Source organism: Typopeltis vanoorti, chromosome 21 (genome assembly GCF_054136105.1).
Source record: "Typopeltis vanoorti isolate ZY-2024b chromosome 21, IOZ_Tvanoo_1.0, whole genome shotgun sequence".
Classification (NCBI taxonomy): domain Eukaryota; kingdom Metazoa; phylum Arthropoda; class Arachnida; order Uropygi; family Thelyphonidae; genus Typopeltis; species Typopeltis vanoorti.
The window spans coordinates 42,009,437-42,028,376 of record NC_143569.1 but is presented as its reverse complement, the minus strand read 5'-3'; the positions used below and the strand labels follow the sequence as shown (position 1 = coordinate 42,028,376).

The 18,940-nt window shown below is 35.9% G+C and overlaps 1 protein-coding gene across 1 annotated transcript in view; it reads right to left on the bottom strand.

The window, feature by feature from the left end:
* Positions 1 to 5,443: 5,443 nt before the first annotated feature.
* The window catches only part of LOC150094782 (uncharacterized), a 37,900-nt gene continuing 24,403 nt past the window's right edge, over positions 5,444 to 18,940 (bottom strand). The window contains exon 2 of the mRNA XM_090411663.1: positions 5,444 to 5,937. Coding sequence (XP_090267789.1) covers positions 5,444 to 5,937 — 494 coding nt within the window. The remainder of the gene's footprint in view (positions 5,938 to 18,940) is intronic.

Here is an 18,940-nt window from a genome sequence, read left to right as displayed (position 1 = left end):
TGACGGGGGTGGGACGTGCACCTTGTTAGCGGTCAGCGTCCTCTAACACCCCGCCGCGAGTATCCGAAACATCTTAGCATCAAACTCATGCAGATGTCCTCTTCTGTGAGGTTTGTTGTCATGAAATATGTCTATGATTTGGTGTACTCCGCTAATGGCCAAACCCACAGGGGAGGTAACTATCTCTGGACCGTATAATGATTCGTTTTTGTGACCCTTCTGAAATTGAGATACTCGACTGTCTTGGCGTTACCGTAGCTTCACATTATTACAAACACGTTGTCGCTACAGCGTCATCTACTGGCAAAAGTAGTGTGACGTCATCAATAATATTCGGAATGAATGAATCACTTTCTTGATTAGTCCCATTCGCATTATCAGTTCTTTCCCTCTTTTTTTCTAAATGTGATTGTGAGTTATATTTGATATATTTGGAACGAGTTTTGGTTAGCGGTTCATTGTGAACACATATTAGCAATAATTATACTGTTTTGCATTTTGATTGTTGCAGTTATCGTCTGCCTTAGAAAAATCACATGTCTATTTCTATATAATTACTGTTTTGTATTTTGATTGTTAGAGTTGTCGTCTGTTAGCAAAATCAAAATATTCCATTTCTTTTTTGATTTGATTACTCACTAGTGTTGTTCTTTAAACAATGTATAAATATTATATTTAGAAATGTAATTTATAAGAAAAAAAAAAACATCGAAATGCCTACACACATGAAGAACTTAAAATCCTGCCCCTACTACTCAGTTTTATATTTTTCATTGTTGCAATTGTCATCGTACTTTGGCAAGTAATTGAAATGTTAATTTTTATAGAATTCATGTGCTGTTGGGTGTTTTAATTGATGCAATTGTCATTTGTCTAAAGAAAGATATTAAGGTTCGCTGGAGTTCGTCTGCTTAGAATGTATATATATCAAACCTACTGTTAGGCTTATTTTATAAATTGTTGCAAACTGGTAATATTTATTGAACTGACGTGCTTTTTTTGTAACATCCTAATTGTGACGTCATTTCTCCTAATAGACAATGATTTAAGTGAGATTTGAACTCATTGTCGATTGTTGGCACGTCTTTGTCAGCTATAATTTAGGCAAGGCAACAATGAAATCGTTTGTTATCAGGAACAATAAAACGTGAGAATAATGTACATCAGAATCGAGACAAAGAATGAAATTGGGATTTAATGTCGTATGCGTGCATCACTTTGCTAATTGTTAACACGTCTTGATGAGAAATGATCTCACCAAACGCTAATGGGATTTGAAACGAAAATGACACCAGTAATTATATTTCATCATTGCTGCTAATTGTATCGTTTGGTTTATACATAAATCATGATTAACGATCTAAATGTATAAGTCCAATAGCATTTTGACTCATAAATTTCGATCAAAGGGAATTTATGATTAGAGTTATTTAATTATTTAAAAGGCATTTAACCGAAAACGGATGAGTATATCTTGTCGTAAAATCTTACGGTTATAGCTCGAATTATTTAAATATATCAAGATAGCGAAAGCCCTATTTGGCAAGTGCATTGTCTGTGTTTCCCCGAAAGTTTTTTTTTTTTTGCGGGGGGGGGGGGGGGTTGGAGAGTCGTCACCACTGTACAAGGCGTACGAGTTTGATTAGCTTCCTACCCACATTTTCCTAACCCCCAACTCAAAACTGAATATTAAATTAAAGGGATATATCATTCGTATTGAGGTGACTTAGTCTACGAGGATAATGTTGTTTGGAATTACAGCCTAACTAAAGCCATGAGACAAGTATGCGTTCTTCTGGCCAATTTCTCTATTTGTGAGACCTTATATTCTTTGCGAGATAAACGGGATTCGAACTCATCCAGATCTTTCCAACCAAACATCGTCATTGATACCGACTGAAGTACAGAGACTCGAGGGTAATGTCTATTTTACTGTACTGGCGATCTTTGTGTTAAAGGAAACCCTTGTTTTAAACCAGTTAACTCGTTTCGTTTCAAAAGATCGTGAAACGTTCCTCGCATCTTTTGGGATTCGAATTCGGGGACTTTGTTAGCTGGAATTCCGGGTAAGTCCTTTCAGCTACATCTAGGGTATCCACATCGTTTAACCAGTTGCTATAAAGGAAGTTACAACAGAGAGAGACCTGCAATAAACATATCAACATGCATGTCGGTATTACTCATAACTATGCTGTCTGGCTTGCCAGTAATGAAAGATCCCCAATACTACTACAGTATTCGGTCTGCACGTAGCCTCCATAGTTTGTCTATCGACGATGCCCTAGGTTAGTGAGACTTGTGCTCGAATCTTTCTCTAAAGATGGGTTAGTCAGTCTCATATCATATGGAGATGTCCCCCCCCCCCGCAAAAAAAAAAGTCACAAGACCACAATTTACATAAGTATTACATTACACTGTGTTGCTTTGGCAGTAAATCTAAAACACCCAACCAGTAATTTGTCAGGTAACTTATACCTAGCATATTTCTATATTCATTGTAATTTCTATTAGTACAATAGTGACAGATTCAGATTTTAATCTGGGAAGAGGAATTGTTATATAGTTTATTTTTTAAAAATATATTTCCCCTTCAGTTTTCACCAATAACATTGAAATTTGTGTTTATAATTCAAGAAAGAATATAGACAAGTTTCATTTTTGTCATTTAACTAAAAATTCATATTCTTTTCCTGATTTCTTTAAGAGAGGAACAGTAGCACCCCCTATCGGATTCATCACCAATCAGTAATGTAAATTTAAAAGATTCTACGTAATTGGCCAACATATTTATGTGTTAATTACCTTTAAGTCAATCTCCAATAATAGAAATTCATCGAAACTGTACCATTGGGCATACTTCTCAAAAATGTTTAGTGATCCCTATCTTATTGCAGTATAGTTTAAGATCAATATACAACTAATTAATCATTTTAGTTTTAATTAATATATTCTATTGTTTTGGAATGACATTTGATTGGTACGTCTTGAGTACACTGATTCTTCTTTGTGTCGGCAGATGGCGCTAGAAAGTATCAATTATAAAAATTGATATGCTAAGGAAAAATTTAAAAAGATTTAAAACAAAAGGATATATTTATTTAGAACAGCTATTTTTTAAAAAACAGTGGTTCTAGACTATTTATTCTAGAACCAATAATACGGCGGTTAGGAAGTCAACACATAACTCTAGTGAGGGAATTAAGTTAGTCCTAGCAATAGATAGAAAAAAAAAAAAAATTAGTGAGCTATATAAAAGGTTCCGGGTGTTGAATTCCCGGTCATTCATAAATGTATTAGTGCTCCGTGAGCATCTGCTGTGGCATTGACGGAACGTATAAAAGTGGCTGGGCTATTAGGGCACATCATCATCAAGAAGTGGAAGAACAGAGGAAAAGGGGGACGAGGGTTATCTATTGATTCACTAGAGCTGAAAAAGACCCCTCGAGGCAAAAGCGCGCTCGTCAGAGAGATATAATCGATCTGCCGGATCCTCTTAATTGGTAATGATCTAAGTTTTATGTGTCGACTGTAGCTGATGAAGATGGACGTAGATGGCGCGCCAGTCGTCACAAAGAATCAAAATGGTTATAGTTTTTTTTTTTTTTTTGAAATGTATGTGAGTGGCAATGTTTAAGTGCTCTACGGGCCTTTTGTTGAGTTTTTTTTGTGTGTGATGTTTATTGTACTATAATTAAAAGAAATTCTCACTGTTGGCAACCATAATTTTTATTCAAATTTACACATTCAATGTACACCATCTTTAAATAGCCCACGTAAGGGTTGAGAAACATTTAAGACAGCAGGTAGAACAGTCGGTAACCACAAAAAAGGAGAAAAAAAAATATTAACAAACACCTGATCAATAATGGCTTAGATTAGGCAATTAACCACTTCTCTTGGCATTTTTGAAATGGATAAGAATGATTTTTTTTTTATTATAGTTTTTGCACTTATTCAGCGAAAAATAAATACTAACATTAAGCTCTAGTGTGCAATTTACACAGAGCGTAGAAAAAGAAAACCCAATAGCTTTCAAACGTGTTTTTACGTTTGCTCAGTGCAAAAATGTAGATTTCACTTTCGAAGTATTGTTGCGTCATTTCGTGGAACTTGCTTCATCATTATTGTTTATTGTCAGTAAAACGAAACATCTGTATTTATTGAAACTATAAGGAAAGTTGTAATTACCATACTTCCGTTTTTACCTATAAAAAATTGAACGATCTATGTAACCGCACTTCGTTCCTTTTATTAATTTTTTTTGGACTTGTTACTTTTCTAAATTCCTTACAATGATCATGTTCGGAGGATCGATTTTTGTTCTGCTTCAAGTAAGAACCGATTCTTTTTCACACTTTCATGCCTTCGTGAATTGTTGGTAGAAGTTGAGACAAGACTTGGGTGTGGTCGCCACCAATGTGATTGGTCGCAGAAGACGCGATTTGGGCGTGAAACTCTCAACAGAAAAGCTGCCAGACAACAACTAAAACTTATGTTCATCGGTTGTATTTTAGGGGGGAAAAAATTTCTGTTAAATTAACGCTTAATGGTCAAGAAGTTTTTGAAACCGTTTTAACAGTCGCTATTTGAGATAGATGGAACAATATTTCCAAAGAAAATCAACTGAAGTTGATAATGGTTAAAGAATAATAGAAAGAAATTACAATTTAATAGGTTAAGGCACAGTTATATAAACAGAGACTTCGTAGAGTCACTAGAAGTAGATTGATAGTTACAAGTTATCAGTGGAATACGAACCGAAATATTCCCATTCATTTAATAAAATAGTGGATTAGGCTTAGCGATACGTATTACAGTTAAACTGTATTGGTACTGAAGATAATACCTGCGCATGCTTATAAATGGAACCAAAACAAAGCGATCGGTGCCTTATTTTTTTGCCAGAGAAGTGGTACGCCTATTGAGGAACAACACAGATGTTATTAAAAACATTTCAGACTTAGGTTTAAAGGCTATGTTTACATATTCACTGTTTGTGAACAAACACTGTAATGTGACAACTCCTGTTGAGAAGGGGAAAAAAAAAAAAAAAAAAAAAAAAAACAACCTCCGTGCAAATGTACAAATCCTTCCTTGATAGGTGCAGTCAGTCCCACGGTAACAATGTTGACGATGAAAAAAGGTGTCATTTGTTTTTACAACAGCTTTTTTTTCGGCATGCTGCCGAGCGACGAAATGAGGGAAAAAGAGAGGGGAGTGGGTATTAAGGTGGGGGGGGGGAAGCGGCAACGCCTCTCCTCTAGCGTTCCTGGAGGGTTGGGCAAGTCCTGGACGTTGTTTCCATGGTAACAAGAGAGAGAGAGAGAAGCCCGTTCAAGTATACACATCTGTCTGTACATAAAGATTACAAGTACCCGTCTCTTAATAGTGACGAGACCGGTTTTCTGTAGTTTAACAGAGCTGAGTTCAGTCCGATAGCCTGTCAGAAGGATGATGGGGTGTGCAGGTGGTGTCCGACTCCTCCGACGGGGGAATGTTCATTGCTCGGAGGGGTCGGCATACCAGCGGCTGATTGGCACACGTACCACTCGCTCAGATTGGTAGGATGCGGGGCCCCTCCGCCTAATCCCGCGTGCGGGGCTAGGGAGAGCGCCGTGTGTCCGGCCACAGAGTTACTCGTGCCGCCTACCGACGGTGCGGTGTGGGAGCCGGCGATCGATCCGCTGCTCGGGGTGTCGCTGTCGTAACCAGATCCCGAACAGCTGCCCGGTGTGGCTCCGGGAGGCGGCGGCGATTTGCCGTGCACTTTCATGTGCTTCCGTAGGGAACTCGGGTGGGTGTAGCTCTTGTCACAGCCTCGGATCTTGCAGTTGTATGGTTTGTCACTCGTATGCACGTGGGAATGCTTTTTGCGGTCGGAACTGTTGGCGAACCGTCGGTCACACCCTTCAAATTCACACTTGAACGGCTTTTCACCTGAAAATACACAATAAAGAATATACTATTAGTTCTCAGTTACGTAAAAGCAGTAATGTATACAATAGATGGCGCTATTTTCATTAAATCTACATTCCGCTAGTTGGCGTTAAAATCAGTTTCATTGCATGTCTGTATCAGAGTACGTAACATGCATAACCAAACATGTACGAATACACGGAGTGATTCACAGATGCTTCTAGTACGCTTCGAATTCCCAATATTGATCACAGGAATGGAGAAAGACCTTGTTATTATAAAAAATAAAATAAAAAAAATCCGCGCGCTAAATTGTATTGATTCAAATTTCCCGTTATCTGTTGCAACAACTATTGCCAACATTTTTCCTATTCACGAGCCGAACACGTGCAATAAAATCACAATTGTAAATTTCATTACGTCACTCTTGACTCATGCATATTAAGTTTGTAGCTTTTATCGCGTCATCTGCGCACAATTTCCTTTACATTTCAAGGATAATTTAAAAACCAGGAAGTTTAGAATGTATTCGTCTTGTTTTAAATCTCTCTCTCTCTCTGAGTCGTCGCTAGCTAATAAAAGGTTGAATTTGAACCACTAAGAACCAAATAGTTCTGTGATAAGATTTGGCAACTCAATTTTCTTCCCGATTATCGCCTTTTCGCTAAAAGGCAACTCGGACACAGATTACAACTAGCAATTTTCTCTCTGGAGTTTCTCCACTCAGAGCAATATTTCTTATTGCAGTTAACTTCCCTCCCACTGTCATTTCACCATTTGTGCGTATCCTACTTGGAAGAGCGCGCACACACACACACACACACACACACACATCGGACCAATTAGGGGCTATATAACAATTGACTATTGTCCTTAGCAGCACCGTTAGGGGAATGCTTTACGGGAAACGGTAATTGCAATCATTCTCAGATGGTACTAAGGTGACAGAGAACCCCCCTCCCTCCCTCGATATATACGCCCAGTCGTTCCCTTTTTGCAATAAATGGAAGCCATTATAGAAACAGCAGTCTGAAAGGTATCAATTGTACAATTCAAACACCCCCCCCCCAAGCTATGGAACCACACTGGGAAACGTTGAGATCTGATAAAAGTTACAAGGAATTGTAGTTAGTACTATTGCTACAAGGGGGCGCCAGCTGACACTGAACGTGTTTTGAAATTGCGATAAATTGCATTTCCTGTCATTTATTTATCATGGTTCTGAAATAGCTTTATAATTAGTTGTTTCGATTCATTTGACCTTATTTTTATGAGGAGATATGATTTAGATTTCCACATAGCTTTTCATTTTTTGAAAACTTGTAACATTTTTTTTTTTCATGTATAAATAAATGCACCACTTTTCTAAAAGTTAGGAGACGGTAAAGATAGATTTATGGAATTTATTCGAGAAGCTAAGAAGTTAATTATTGGTATCTGATGGAAACCAAACGACTCAAGATTGTCTTGTTAGGTCAATGAAATTCTTAAAAAAAAAAATAAATAAATAAATAAAAAACATACCAATAAAAGGGGAATGTGATTCCTGGGTAGAATTCATGTATTTTAGTAGTGCAATGCTAGGTCAGCTCATGTCGAATGCTGTTCTTTTTGTATACTGTCGATAATTACCAATGATAAAAACGTATTTATTTATTTATTTATTTAAATAAACATTGACGCAACACACACGCAAAATAAGGGCTTTATCTTTACATAGAGCTTGAGCATTAATATAAGGATGAGATCTAATTCGATTCCTTCGTTTAAATCGTATAGCGAAACTTTAATTCATTCATCAGTGATTCTAGCAGGCACATAAGCGCCCACGACCTTTCAACTATTCTTGGATTTCTTAACCATAATTCAAGGATAAGGTGGTTAGCCCTATGCCTCCCAGAGTGTTCTACGTCTGTAGATGCGTGTTTACGGGGTCGGTTTGCCTGTTCTGAGAAGCTATAGTTCAGTCGGTCTAAATCTGAGGCACGCACCAGCGCCTACTTGAAGGATACCTATCCTTCCGACAGTCGAATCCTGCTGTGACATCTATGTCACTGTTTTCCGGATCTTGTTATCCCTTTCTATAAACAATAAAAGATCGGGCATTTATAATTCAGTTCATGAGATCTTCACTTGATCTTGTGGGATCAAATTACAACAGTTCAAGGGTCCTGTTTATTACCTCCAACTCCGAGTGAGGACAGGGCCACTTTGGGATTCTTATTAACGACCCGTTAGCTTTTGCAAGTTTCTTCAAATGGCTTAGAAGACGATTCTGGTTTTATTTTCAATTTCGTTTCTTCTCTACGTGTATAAAATTCGGCTTCAAGTAATATTTGAAGCATACAAAACGAAGAAATTAATAGGAAAAAGTTCCTAATTTCTAAGTTTGCTTTAATTGTAATTTTGCAAATATTTTGAAAACAAATTTGGTATTTTCAGTCTGCAAGTAGCGAACGTTAAACATGTCCAACTTCACTGATATATCCTAAACACGTTGGAAGATATAACAACTAGGATAGTGTCAATGTGTATCAAAGTTTTTAACGCATACATCAAATACTGCCTTGTTGGTTTCATTTGCAAAACCAATTAGATTGTATTGTTTAATAACATGTCGAGTTGTTCTTGCGCCTGCGCTTTGGAGGTGCCCGAATTGTAGAGTACTGAACAAGATCTCAAAAGGAAGCTCCATTAGCGACAGAAATGGATACTTATTGAATTCGATCATTTTAATTTTAATATCCACTACTCATTCTAAGCTCTACCCCCCCCACTTTTTATCTGGGTTAGAAGACAGGAAGAACTGTTTTCTTTTCCCTAGTCAGGTGATACAATTCTCATAAGTGATTAGCCTCATACGTGTAAATGTTAGTTGGTTCATTGCTATGCTGGCCACGATTTGCTACACTGTTGCAAGAAATTTTGACTCACGTATTTTTCAAGCGATCCAACACAAATGGCAAAAAGTACTAATGATCAAAATGACGCACTTACACTAACAGAAAAGTGCTTAGCATATTTCAAGCATACGGACTATCTAAAATGCTAAGTCAAGAAAAACAAGAGGATAAAGGTTGGCGAACTTGCTAATTTCCCTACAAATAATACATAAACGGGTTGGCAGCTAGTTTTATTTATTTATTCTTATTTTATTATTCTCTCAATAACAAACAAGTACTGTCGCCATCGCCCCAAAGCCTAACTTCAACAGGTAAGTCTATCGTCTCCCATCGGACGTGCTCAGCATCCGTTTTTCGCTTTATCTTTCAAGACAAGCTGAGCAGCCTCCTTCTTCTATTTCATCCGTTGTTTCTTATCTCCAAAACTGCCCATTTACAATCTCCCTGCAGTGTATACTCAAACTCCTGACCCCCGGTAACCGCACGACAAACGTGGACCTCTTTCCGAGAGGCTTTCGTACGAAGATCACGCTCGGAAAGACAAGCCTGTCCACGATAACAGCCCGATGAGTCGTTCGTTGGCTTTCTCCCGTCAAATATTTGTTGGGTTGTGTCGAGCAAACTCTTCCCCTTAATTTAAGAACACCATCCACGTCGTTACAAAAGATACGGAAAACATATGTTCACTTGCTGTAGATGGCAGTTTAATTTGGATAAAGAACGCTGTAGCGGACGGTTTTCTCTACTTGATGACCCTTTCAATTGTGTATCCCATCCATCAGCATTTTTTTTTTTTCCTCCCCGAGAAGATTTCCATTACAGTAATGTCCACATCAGCTCAAATATACGTAACCATTGTAGGTGGCGCCACTGCTGCAAAAATGTGTTGACTGGTTACTATGGCAATGAGGTGTCACGTAATAAAAAGCAATTTTAATCATTCGTTGCCAGTTCTGTAATTGTTTAACTAAACCAGACTAAAGCAATATTATATACACCCACCCACCCAAAGATAAAAAAAGGTACCTGGTCAACCTGGAAAGCGCCAGGAGGATTCTGACAAACATCACTAAACATAAGTCTCTCTAAAAACAGTTTTAGAGAGACTTATGTTGTCAAACTTAATTTCATGCATGAAATATACGAAAATACATCACGATTTACTGGAGAAATGAACATGTAAGAAAGAGTTCTGGGCATGCCCGACATAAATCTGATAACGTTTAAAATAAAAGTCCATTTTATTGTTAATTGCAACATCAGACACAGAGAATAATAAAATGCCCTTTGTTTGCTTGCATTAGAGGCGAATTTTCCTATAGAAGTAAACATAACATCAAAATTTTACTGATTTAATCTCTGGCATTTGCCGAATTTTTCTACACATCTCCGTACCAATATTAATTTCGCTCGTACTAGCCCGTGTAGAGTTCATGTCAACATCACCTCAAGTCTCATTGTTATTCAGCAGTAATACTACAAGCACTCATTCAGTATAGAAAAAGATTTCGATCTAAATGAAGCCATAATTGGAGATCAAGTTATTTAGAGGCTTATTTCACACTTTAGCACTAAAGTGTTGAATATTTCAAAGTGGATTTTAGAAGAAGTTTTCCCGGTATTGCTGTCTAAGATAAACCTATCCTTTTCCTGTACTTAGTATGGCAAACTAGAGCTCCGACCCACTATCAGGTCATGAGAAACTTCAGTAGGTCACGAACTAGAGTTAAAAAATGAACAATAATAAATTATTATACACTACAAGTAACTCGGTGCGTAATTATAAACTAGTAGGCACTTGTTGAGTATTTTTATACAAACTAGATGGCAATTTCTTTTTTTTTCTTCGAGTCAAAGAAGTTTATAAAAATACTGCTCCGTTCTATGACTCGCAACAAAGTAGGACTAGAAAAAAAAAAAAAAAAAATCGAGTGCTTAAGCAGTTTCTCTTTTTAATAAAAATAAATTGTCTCACGTACATATAAGCAAATGTAGTTAGTCACACAAGTTTTTATTTTTCTTTGTTTAAATTTCTCCAAACGCCAACAGAGCTCCAAAACCGATTAATTCTGATAAGGAGCTTGCACGTGTGATTGATGTAGAGATTTTCCAACTGTACAGAACTTTGCTTCTTTGGGTCGCTTCCAGCAGTTGGGAGGAAAGCAAACGTTTATTGAGAGAGAGAGAGACCTTCTCAAATTGTATATTTCTCAAAATAAAACAAGTTTTAGTACAAAATGTCATTGCCAACTTTTGCTGTTTCAGTATTTTTTCCTTACATCGACTATACTAGGGTTGAATCCCAGTTTAAAACATTACATTACACTGTAATGTTCAGCATCCGAGAGAGCTGACATACGAAGTTTGAAAATCATAGTTTAATGGATGGAATGTAGTTGAAAATCAAAAGAAAAGAGACATGGTCGAAGCAATTGTTCACAGGTTTTTATTAATTTTTCGCGTTGTGCGCATTCCCACCATTATTTTTTTTTCTTTTCCATTTCTTTTAACTGATTTCTAGGAAATGTTATGTGCAATAATAAGATACTTTTGCTGCCATTACAAAACTAAATAATAAAGATGGTAAACATTGATTCCACCTTCGTTCTCACTCGAGTACGTCTTTACTTCTAAGAAATTTAACGGGGTTGCCTTTCAGCCTGAAAGTATTTAAGAATGACGGTAACAAAAAATACTAAGAAATTGAAGGCATGTGCTGCGTCATTTATGTATATTTAATTTCGCTGACATGTTTAAAATCAAAAGTTCCACAAGGTACTGAAACCGGGATTATATCGGAAACGGTATTAAGATGCCTGCGCTATCATCTTGTTTCCATTGCAGTTTGCCACAACGATGGGAGATTAGATTATACTATAATTATAAATTGTAATAAATTTTAATATTTGTAATAAATATTAAAATTTATTGTGAATCTTAAACAGAAATCTAATATCCTATTTAAAAGTTTAATTTTTTAAAATTTTATTAAAAAAAATCGTAACTACTAAGTACACCTTATTTAATATCTAAGAAAAATTATATTTAATTCTCGAAGAGATGAATGTTTATGACCTGGTTTTGTTGCGGTGATTAATAATATCCTTGGAGGGTAATATATGGCAATGAAGTTCCAACTGAGGCTCGGCTATTGCTGTTACCCTCTTGCCATGATCAGAGCTTTAATAGCTCAAAACACCTTATCCCCCACACTGTTCCTCTACAGATAACGGGGGATAAAAAGCGTTCTTGCTTCGCCCCTTTAATTATAAGAACTATGTTTACGACCTTGTTATTTGAGATTTTCTGTTATATTTTTTTTTTTATTCTATGCTTAAGTGTTGCAATACCTTTTATTCCCAAAAGAAGTAATCGAGACCGTTTTACTCTCTACTTTCAAAGACAGAGCAACAGCCGATCTCATCTATAACTGGCTCAAACCCATCAATGATTTCATAGCATAGACATTCAGGTCAGCAAACCAATTGCCGCGATCTTATGGTCCCTAATAATAATATTGTTTGAAAGTGAATTCTATGGTCGTTTTTCCTCGAGCTGTAGGGTTTGCATCCAACTTGCCCATTCCAAAGATTAACTGACTCAGGAAGTGGCTATAAAATGCGTAGAAAACGTTCCTCTAGTCGAGGACTGGAATGAAAAACTATCAAAGTTAAACTCTAGTCCTCGACTAGAGGAACTTTTGCTTCCATAGCGCTGGTGCCATGGAAGCAAACGCCATTTCCACAGGACTGAACAGGCATCTGTTGTGGATTATATGGAATTTATGCCAGACATACGGTCAAAGGGACGAAGAAATTTCAAATACATACTCAGTAAGCAAAGTTATCAACATAGACAGCTTTCTTTATTTGGTGGTCAGGACTAGGAATACCTGTTAGCAACTGGTTAGGCAGATCTCTACCAGTTTATTTTTCAATATCACTTATTCTTTGGTCATTCTAATTATCAGTAGTTTCAACACAATCTTATTTATACATTAATGCAATTGCTGATAATTTAGAATTTAAATATAGTCTACAATAGTATACATAAATACAATTCTAATAAATAGATTTTTTTGTATCTTTAAAATCATGTGCCCGCGGTTTTTGAGACTTCTTTGTAACAGAATTTCAGAATCCCCCCCTCCAATTACGATAGTACTACATGAAAAAGTTACACCATTACTAACTTCCTATCAATAATTTTCTTCCAAATCAATCTCTTTTCTGTCAAGACTCCAACCTTATCGGATCTTATATTTCTGTCTTTTAAAGCGGTTTATTTTTAATCAATTAACCTACATTTTGGTTTTCCTCTGGGTCTTTTTCCTGCCATCCTGGCAAAGAACACATATTTTTTTTTTTGCTAATCTTTCCTCTCTCATTCTGTTTAAGTGACTATATCATCTGAGATTAGCTCTGCTAACAATGGAGAGTTCCTTCCTAATATCCCTATTTTTGATGTGATACTACCATCGATGTTCACTCCACTAATCTTTCTCCAGAGTGCTTAAAGGTCAAAGATGTATAACTGGGAGGAGACTTCCACATAGTCTTTTAAGGAATGCGGAGAACCGATCAGGGCTTCTGACCTAATGTCCAATCCTCACCTTCTCATGGTGCACCTTGATACTGAAATACTGAGGATGGGCTGGCAATTTGGGATTTAGCCAACCAAGTTGTATTCTTATTGGAAACCAAAATGAAAAATGACGGTACATCCCTTTCAATACTACAAGTAACAAATGGATAGAGCAAGCTCCGACTTCCTCTTTCAGTATTCTCCTAAATCATCAGCTCCCACAACGCATAGAATAAATTAACTATGAGGCACGTGCAATGTCTGCTTAACCGGCCAGTTTGCGAATAAAAATACTCTTCCATACGAGAAGACTGAACTCATTCAGTTATTATTATTATTATTTTTTAATTTTTTTTTTTTTTTTTTTTTTTTTTTTTATCTAGACAGGATTCGACCCATGGGGTTTCTAACGAAAGATTGTTGCCATTAACGACCGAGCTAGAATCAGCGAGTTATGCCTAAGAATAATAAGCTACCTTCTACTAATTTAAACGAGATTTTAAGTACTGAAATATAATAAACTAAGAATGCTTTTCATTGCCAATTGCAGTTTTTTTTTTTTTTTTTTTTTGTTGTTGTCGGTAGGTTGATAGGAGTTAATGCACATTGCTTTATTCAAGTAATTCGTGAAAGTACCACCTGCCACTTTCAAATAACTTTTACTTTTAATCTCCAGACGACTCGCTGGTCCTACGCAGTTCGCACAAAATTTCTGTGTACAATAAGATGGCTTACTAAGTCTCATCTAGTTCCTACAGTGAATATAAAATACATCCTACCATATGTACTGTATTGACAGGCCTATCTTACTCTGTACATTTCAGTCTAATTCATAATGAAAATTACATACGATATTCCTCACTTTAGAGGAAACCATTCTGTCCATAGCCTTATTATTAAGACTACCAATGAAAAGGTTGTCAATATATTCTATAGGGCCTTGAGTGGGCTGAGTTAGAAAAATTCCTACAGACCGATGGAAAATTTTCAAACGACTTTCAGGTTTCCAGTAAGCAGTGTGGTGTTTAACACTGGTTCAATAAAATAAAAAATACTATCACCTAAAGATGCTCAAAAACATGCAGACAGTGGAATTCTGTTGACTAGAGAGAGCGTAGAACGAAACCCACTCATCAGTTGCGCATTTGGGGAAGATTTATTCTAAGATGGGAGATCTGAACGGAGAGAAAAACTCTTTCAGCGGCATCATCGAGTAGTTTAGCGGTTTTTTTTTTTTTTTTTTTTTTTTTTTTCAAATATGTGAAGAAAATTTCCTTCATTCAAAGACGGGATTTGGAACCACACTCTTGTTCACAGGCAAGAACACTCATACTCCACCCGTTAGCGTGAAAACGTAAAAGAAACAGAATGCTAAGAAAACTGGATTCCCATAAAGATGAAGTTTCTTTGAGTGGAGGGAATTGAAATTTCGCATCGCTGGTTAAAAGGTCCGAGTGCCATTCCCATCAAGGACGCGAGGAAGTTTTCGATTAGTCTCGTAAGGAGACTGAGAAAACATGCCAACAGTTTAGCCATTCCAGTAAATTTAACTGTGCCAACTGCTTAGAGTACTTCACTATACACACAGTGCGTTCAACTATTGGCTAATACTAACGTATTTTCTTGTGATAACCTTTAATGGATCTTTAGTTTGCATCATATAGTAAATAATATAGGGATAACAGATGTCGCCTAGCAGGAAAAAAGCTATGGAAAAAAGTATACAGCGATGGAGGGGAGTTATCACCGAACAGACCATAGAATATTCACAGTATTTATTATTTTCATCATTTTTTTTATATAAAAAAAGATAGGATTTCGAAGCCAAAAACGCTTTTGGCTTCGAAATTGGAACCAAATTGCTAAAGATAGGCTAACTCGGTTCTATCTAAAGCGGTCTTTAACATTTCTCCACATAGAACTTGATAAGCCCCACGTGCCAAAACAAAACCAATCAACCACAGCCAAGAGCCATCGTATCGTGTATGAGTAGATTGTTTAGCTCCTTCAGCATTTGGGAAAGACTTTTCTGAAGTCCTTAACATATTTTTATTAAATTCATTAAACATGTATAGTAAGCAATTCGATACGTTGCCTAACAGAGCGAAGATTGAGTTCATCTATCCATTATTCGCATTAAATGCATTTTGGTTCAGCTTTCTTTCGCTTTTAGTAGCCTACTGATCCAGATGAAAGTAATTCATTTAACGTTATTACAGCTACTTTAACAATGTCGAAATTTGAATTGCATATTTGTTTCCTTGAAAACTGAAAGAATCTTTTCCTTATGGGAGTTAAAACTTATTGTGCCATACTATACGTAGAATTCCTTGAGCTTCGCAATCGTAAATTATTGCTTTTCGCATTCAATTCCTGTTAAAATTTCAATACATTTCTAACGAAAGGGCCAATTATGGTTCTCAAAGGTGAAATGGCAACGTTGAACAAACTAAAGTTTAATAGTGCGTGTCTGCATTTAAGAAAATTAATTGGTTAAGTCCCCCAAAAAAACTAAGTAATATTTCAAGACCAAGAATAAAGAAAACTGAACACATTAGTTTCGCAATTCGATCCTCTTAGTTCTAAGCAGATTAAGGAACCACCCGAGCAATCACGTGTCATTGGTAGTGACTGTTACAGCTCAACTTCTTAAGTTTTCTGTTTAATAAATTAAAGATATTTTAATTTCTTTAAATTAAAAAAAAAACTTCGTAAAAAGTTAGTATTTTCCTACACCATTTATTTTATAGTATCATGATACTACAAGAAATAAGATGAAAGTCAATGCTGAGTTGGGGGCATGATGTGGTGATTGATTTTCAATCCAATACCCTTGGAGGGTAATAGATATAGCAATGCTGTAGCCAATGAAGTTCTAACTGAGGCTCGGCTATTGCTGTTACCCTCTTGCCATGATCAGAGCTTTAATAATAGCTCAATAACACCTTATCCCTACACTGTCCTCTATAGATAACGGGGAAGATGAAAAGCATTCTTGCTTCGCCCCTTTATGCCAGTCCTTATAAGGACTATATAAAATACTGGGTTGGTAATAGTAAATATCGATGTAGTGTAGCATTTTTATGGGATTAAAGAAGTTATTGAATCCAGCTAATTCGCAAATTGTAATACAATTGTAATTTTTAAAAATACAAGTTAACTAATTCTGTTTATTACTAGGGGATTATTTTCATTTTATGTTCACTTATTCTGCTTGATGCGAGAAACTGGTTGTTTCTTTTCAACTTAAGACGTCTTTAGTTTCCAAATAATTCATCCTCTTGGTTTAATTGACCAAGAATGTCAGTGGGGTCCTCTCAATGAGTAAATAGAAAAGATCGACTTTTTTAAGGAAGGAAAGTCACGTAATTTGGCCTTTCGTTTATCTATGTATTACAAGTATTCAGCATCAATACGATCTGTCTTATTACCCATAAGAATTGGGTCATATCTGTTACTTCCTTAACCCGATTTTATTAATTCATTTGTTTATTGATATTTAAGCATTTACTCCTTTCATAGTGTGCAGCACTTCTAAGTTTTCAACATGCTTAGCATGTTTACGAACCCAGAGAACCAATAGCCTAAATTCGTGCTTTACATATATGGTATGTAAAATGTTTCTGTCATTCCAGAAGATAGATCTATCTTTCTTCGGATTCTGGTCACAGAAATGTTAAAAAAACTGAAAAGAATAGCTGCTAATATGAACTTCCTCGAATTTATTTGAGACCAGTATACTCTATTTTATACAGTGCATTGTACATTTCAAAATTACGAAAAATTATTCGGGAGGGTCGAGTGCAAAACTTCATATAGAGGGGCGTCTCTCTTAGTAAGCTGCGGCTTGGAACTAAAAAAAAGCTTTTTATTCCCTCTTTCCTCCTCTCCAAATATAAACGGCATGTCATCTAAAATGTCCCTCCGCGCACACATATTTTAAAGTAATTTGGAAAGTTTTTTTCTAGAATATAATGTCTAAATTTAAGGTTTTAAAATATAAATAAAGATACCTTGAAAACTTACACATCACCGATTAAAAATAATAATATTCCTGGCTTAAAGGGGCGAAGCAAGAATGCTTTTCATCTTCCCCGTTATCTGTAGAGGACAGTGTAGGGATAAGGTGGTATTGAGCTATTAAAGCTCTGATCATGGCAGGAGGGTAACAGCAATGGCAGAGCCTCAGTTAGAACTTCATTAGCTACAGCATTGCCATCCATTACCCTCCAAGGGTATTGGATTGAATGAATCAATCACCACCGTAAACCTCCACCGATAATAATAATACTATTAAACCTTAAGAATAATGACTATATTTTTCGCATAGTGGTTTACTAAATTTGATTGTAATATTAGAGGATTATCTCCAAATTATTTTATTTTCGAGTTTTAAGCGATAGTAAATTAAAGCTGTCAACTTTCTACTAATTGAAATTTTGCTTGTTTGAAAATCAGAGCGACTTTTTTAAAAGGAAAAATAACAAAACTTTTAAACATAAATTACTATAAGAGATTGGCATTTTCCCAAACTCCCTTACAAAATTATGTATTAGACCAGTGTTTTCCAACGTTTTTGGAACATTCCCCACTTCAACGCGTCAAAAATTTTGATGCCCCCCCCTAGCATAATAGTCAGCCAAGTTCTGAAAAAGTATAATATAAATATGTACTTCATATAAAAAAAGGAACATAGGTAAAGTAAAACTGTTTTTAATTTGACTTTCTTCAATGAATATAAATTTTATATTAACTTTGTATATTATAAAACATAAATCGAACTGAACTCGGGAAAATAAAATCCAAGTTAATGCGATCCTTGAGCTTGATGTCTGCTGCAAAGAGTTTTTATTTGAGGTACTAATTTAGTTATTTTCAATCTCAAATCCCCATGGCTTGTGATATCCATGTGATTTTTTTTTTTTTTTTTTCAGTAGCAAAGTCATTTACAGCACTAAAGCCACATTCAACAAAATATGACGACGGGAAGGGCAACAGTATTTTTTTTTTTTTTTTTTTTTTTTTTTTTTTTTTTTTTTTTGCAAAAGTAGTTGAATTTCAGTATTTCGTTTCTGTCTCGTCAGAAAGCCATGCCATTCTTCCTTTTATGTTAAATAAATTTCTAATAGACTCATCATTTTGCTTCTATGAGAGTTCTTGATACTGTATTTATGTTGACTGCTGTACGAGTGGTGTCAGCTTTTTTTTCCACGGAAAGTCAGGGTTGCAACATCGACAGTGGTGAGTCTTTTTGAGTATACTGGTGGTCAGGTGACGAATGCAACATTATCTAATTGCCCCCAAAATATTCAAATTTTTTCCGTGTGAGAAACTGCACTAGACCAACTAGTATAAACTCCTAACAAAAGTTTTGGATTTTCGACTCTCCTATAAACGTTTCTCTTTAAAGTTTGCTTTCTAAAATTATGAATTAAAAGTTTCTATTTACATGATGTCTTAAATGATTTATAAACGTCGTAAAATATTAGGATCACCATTTATATTGTCCTACACCATTTATTATTTAATATCATATT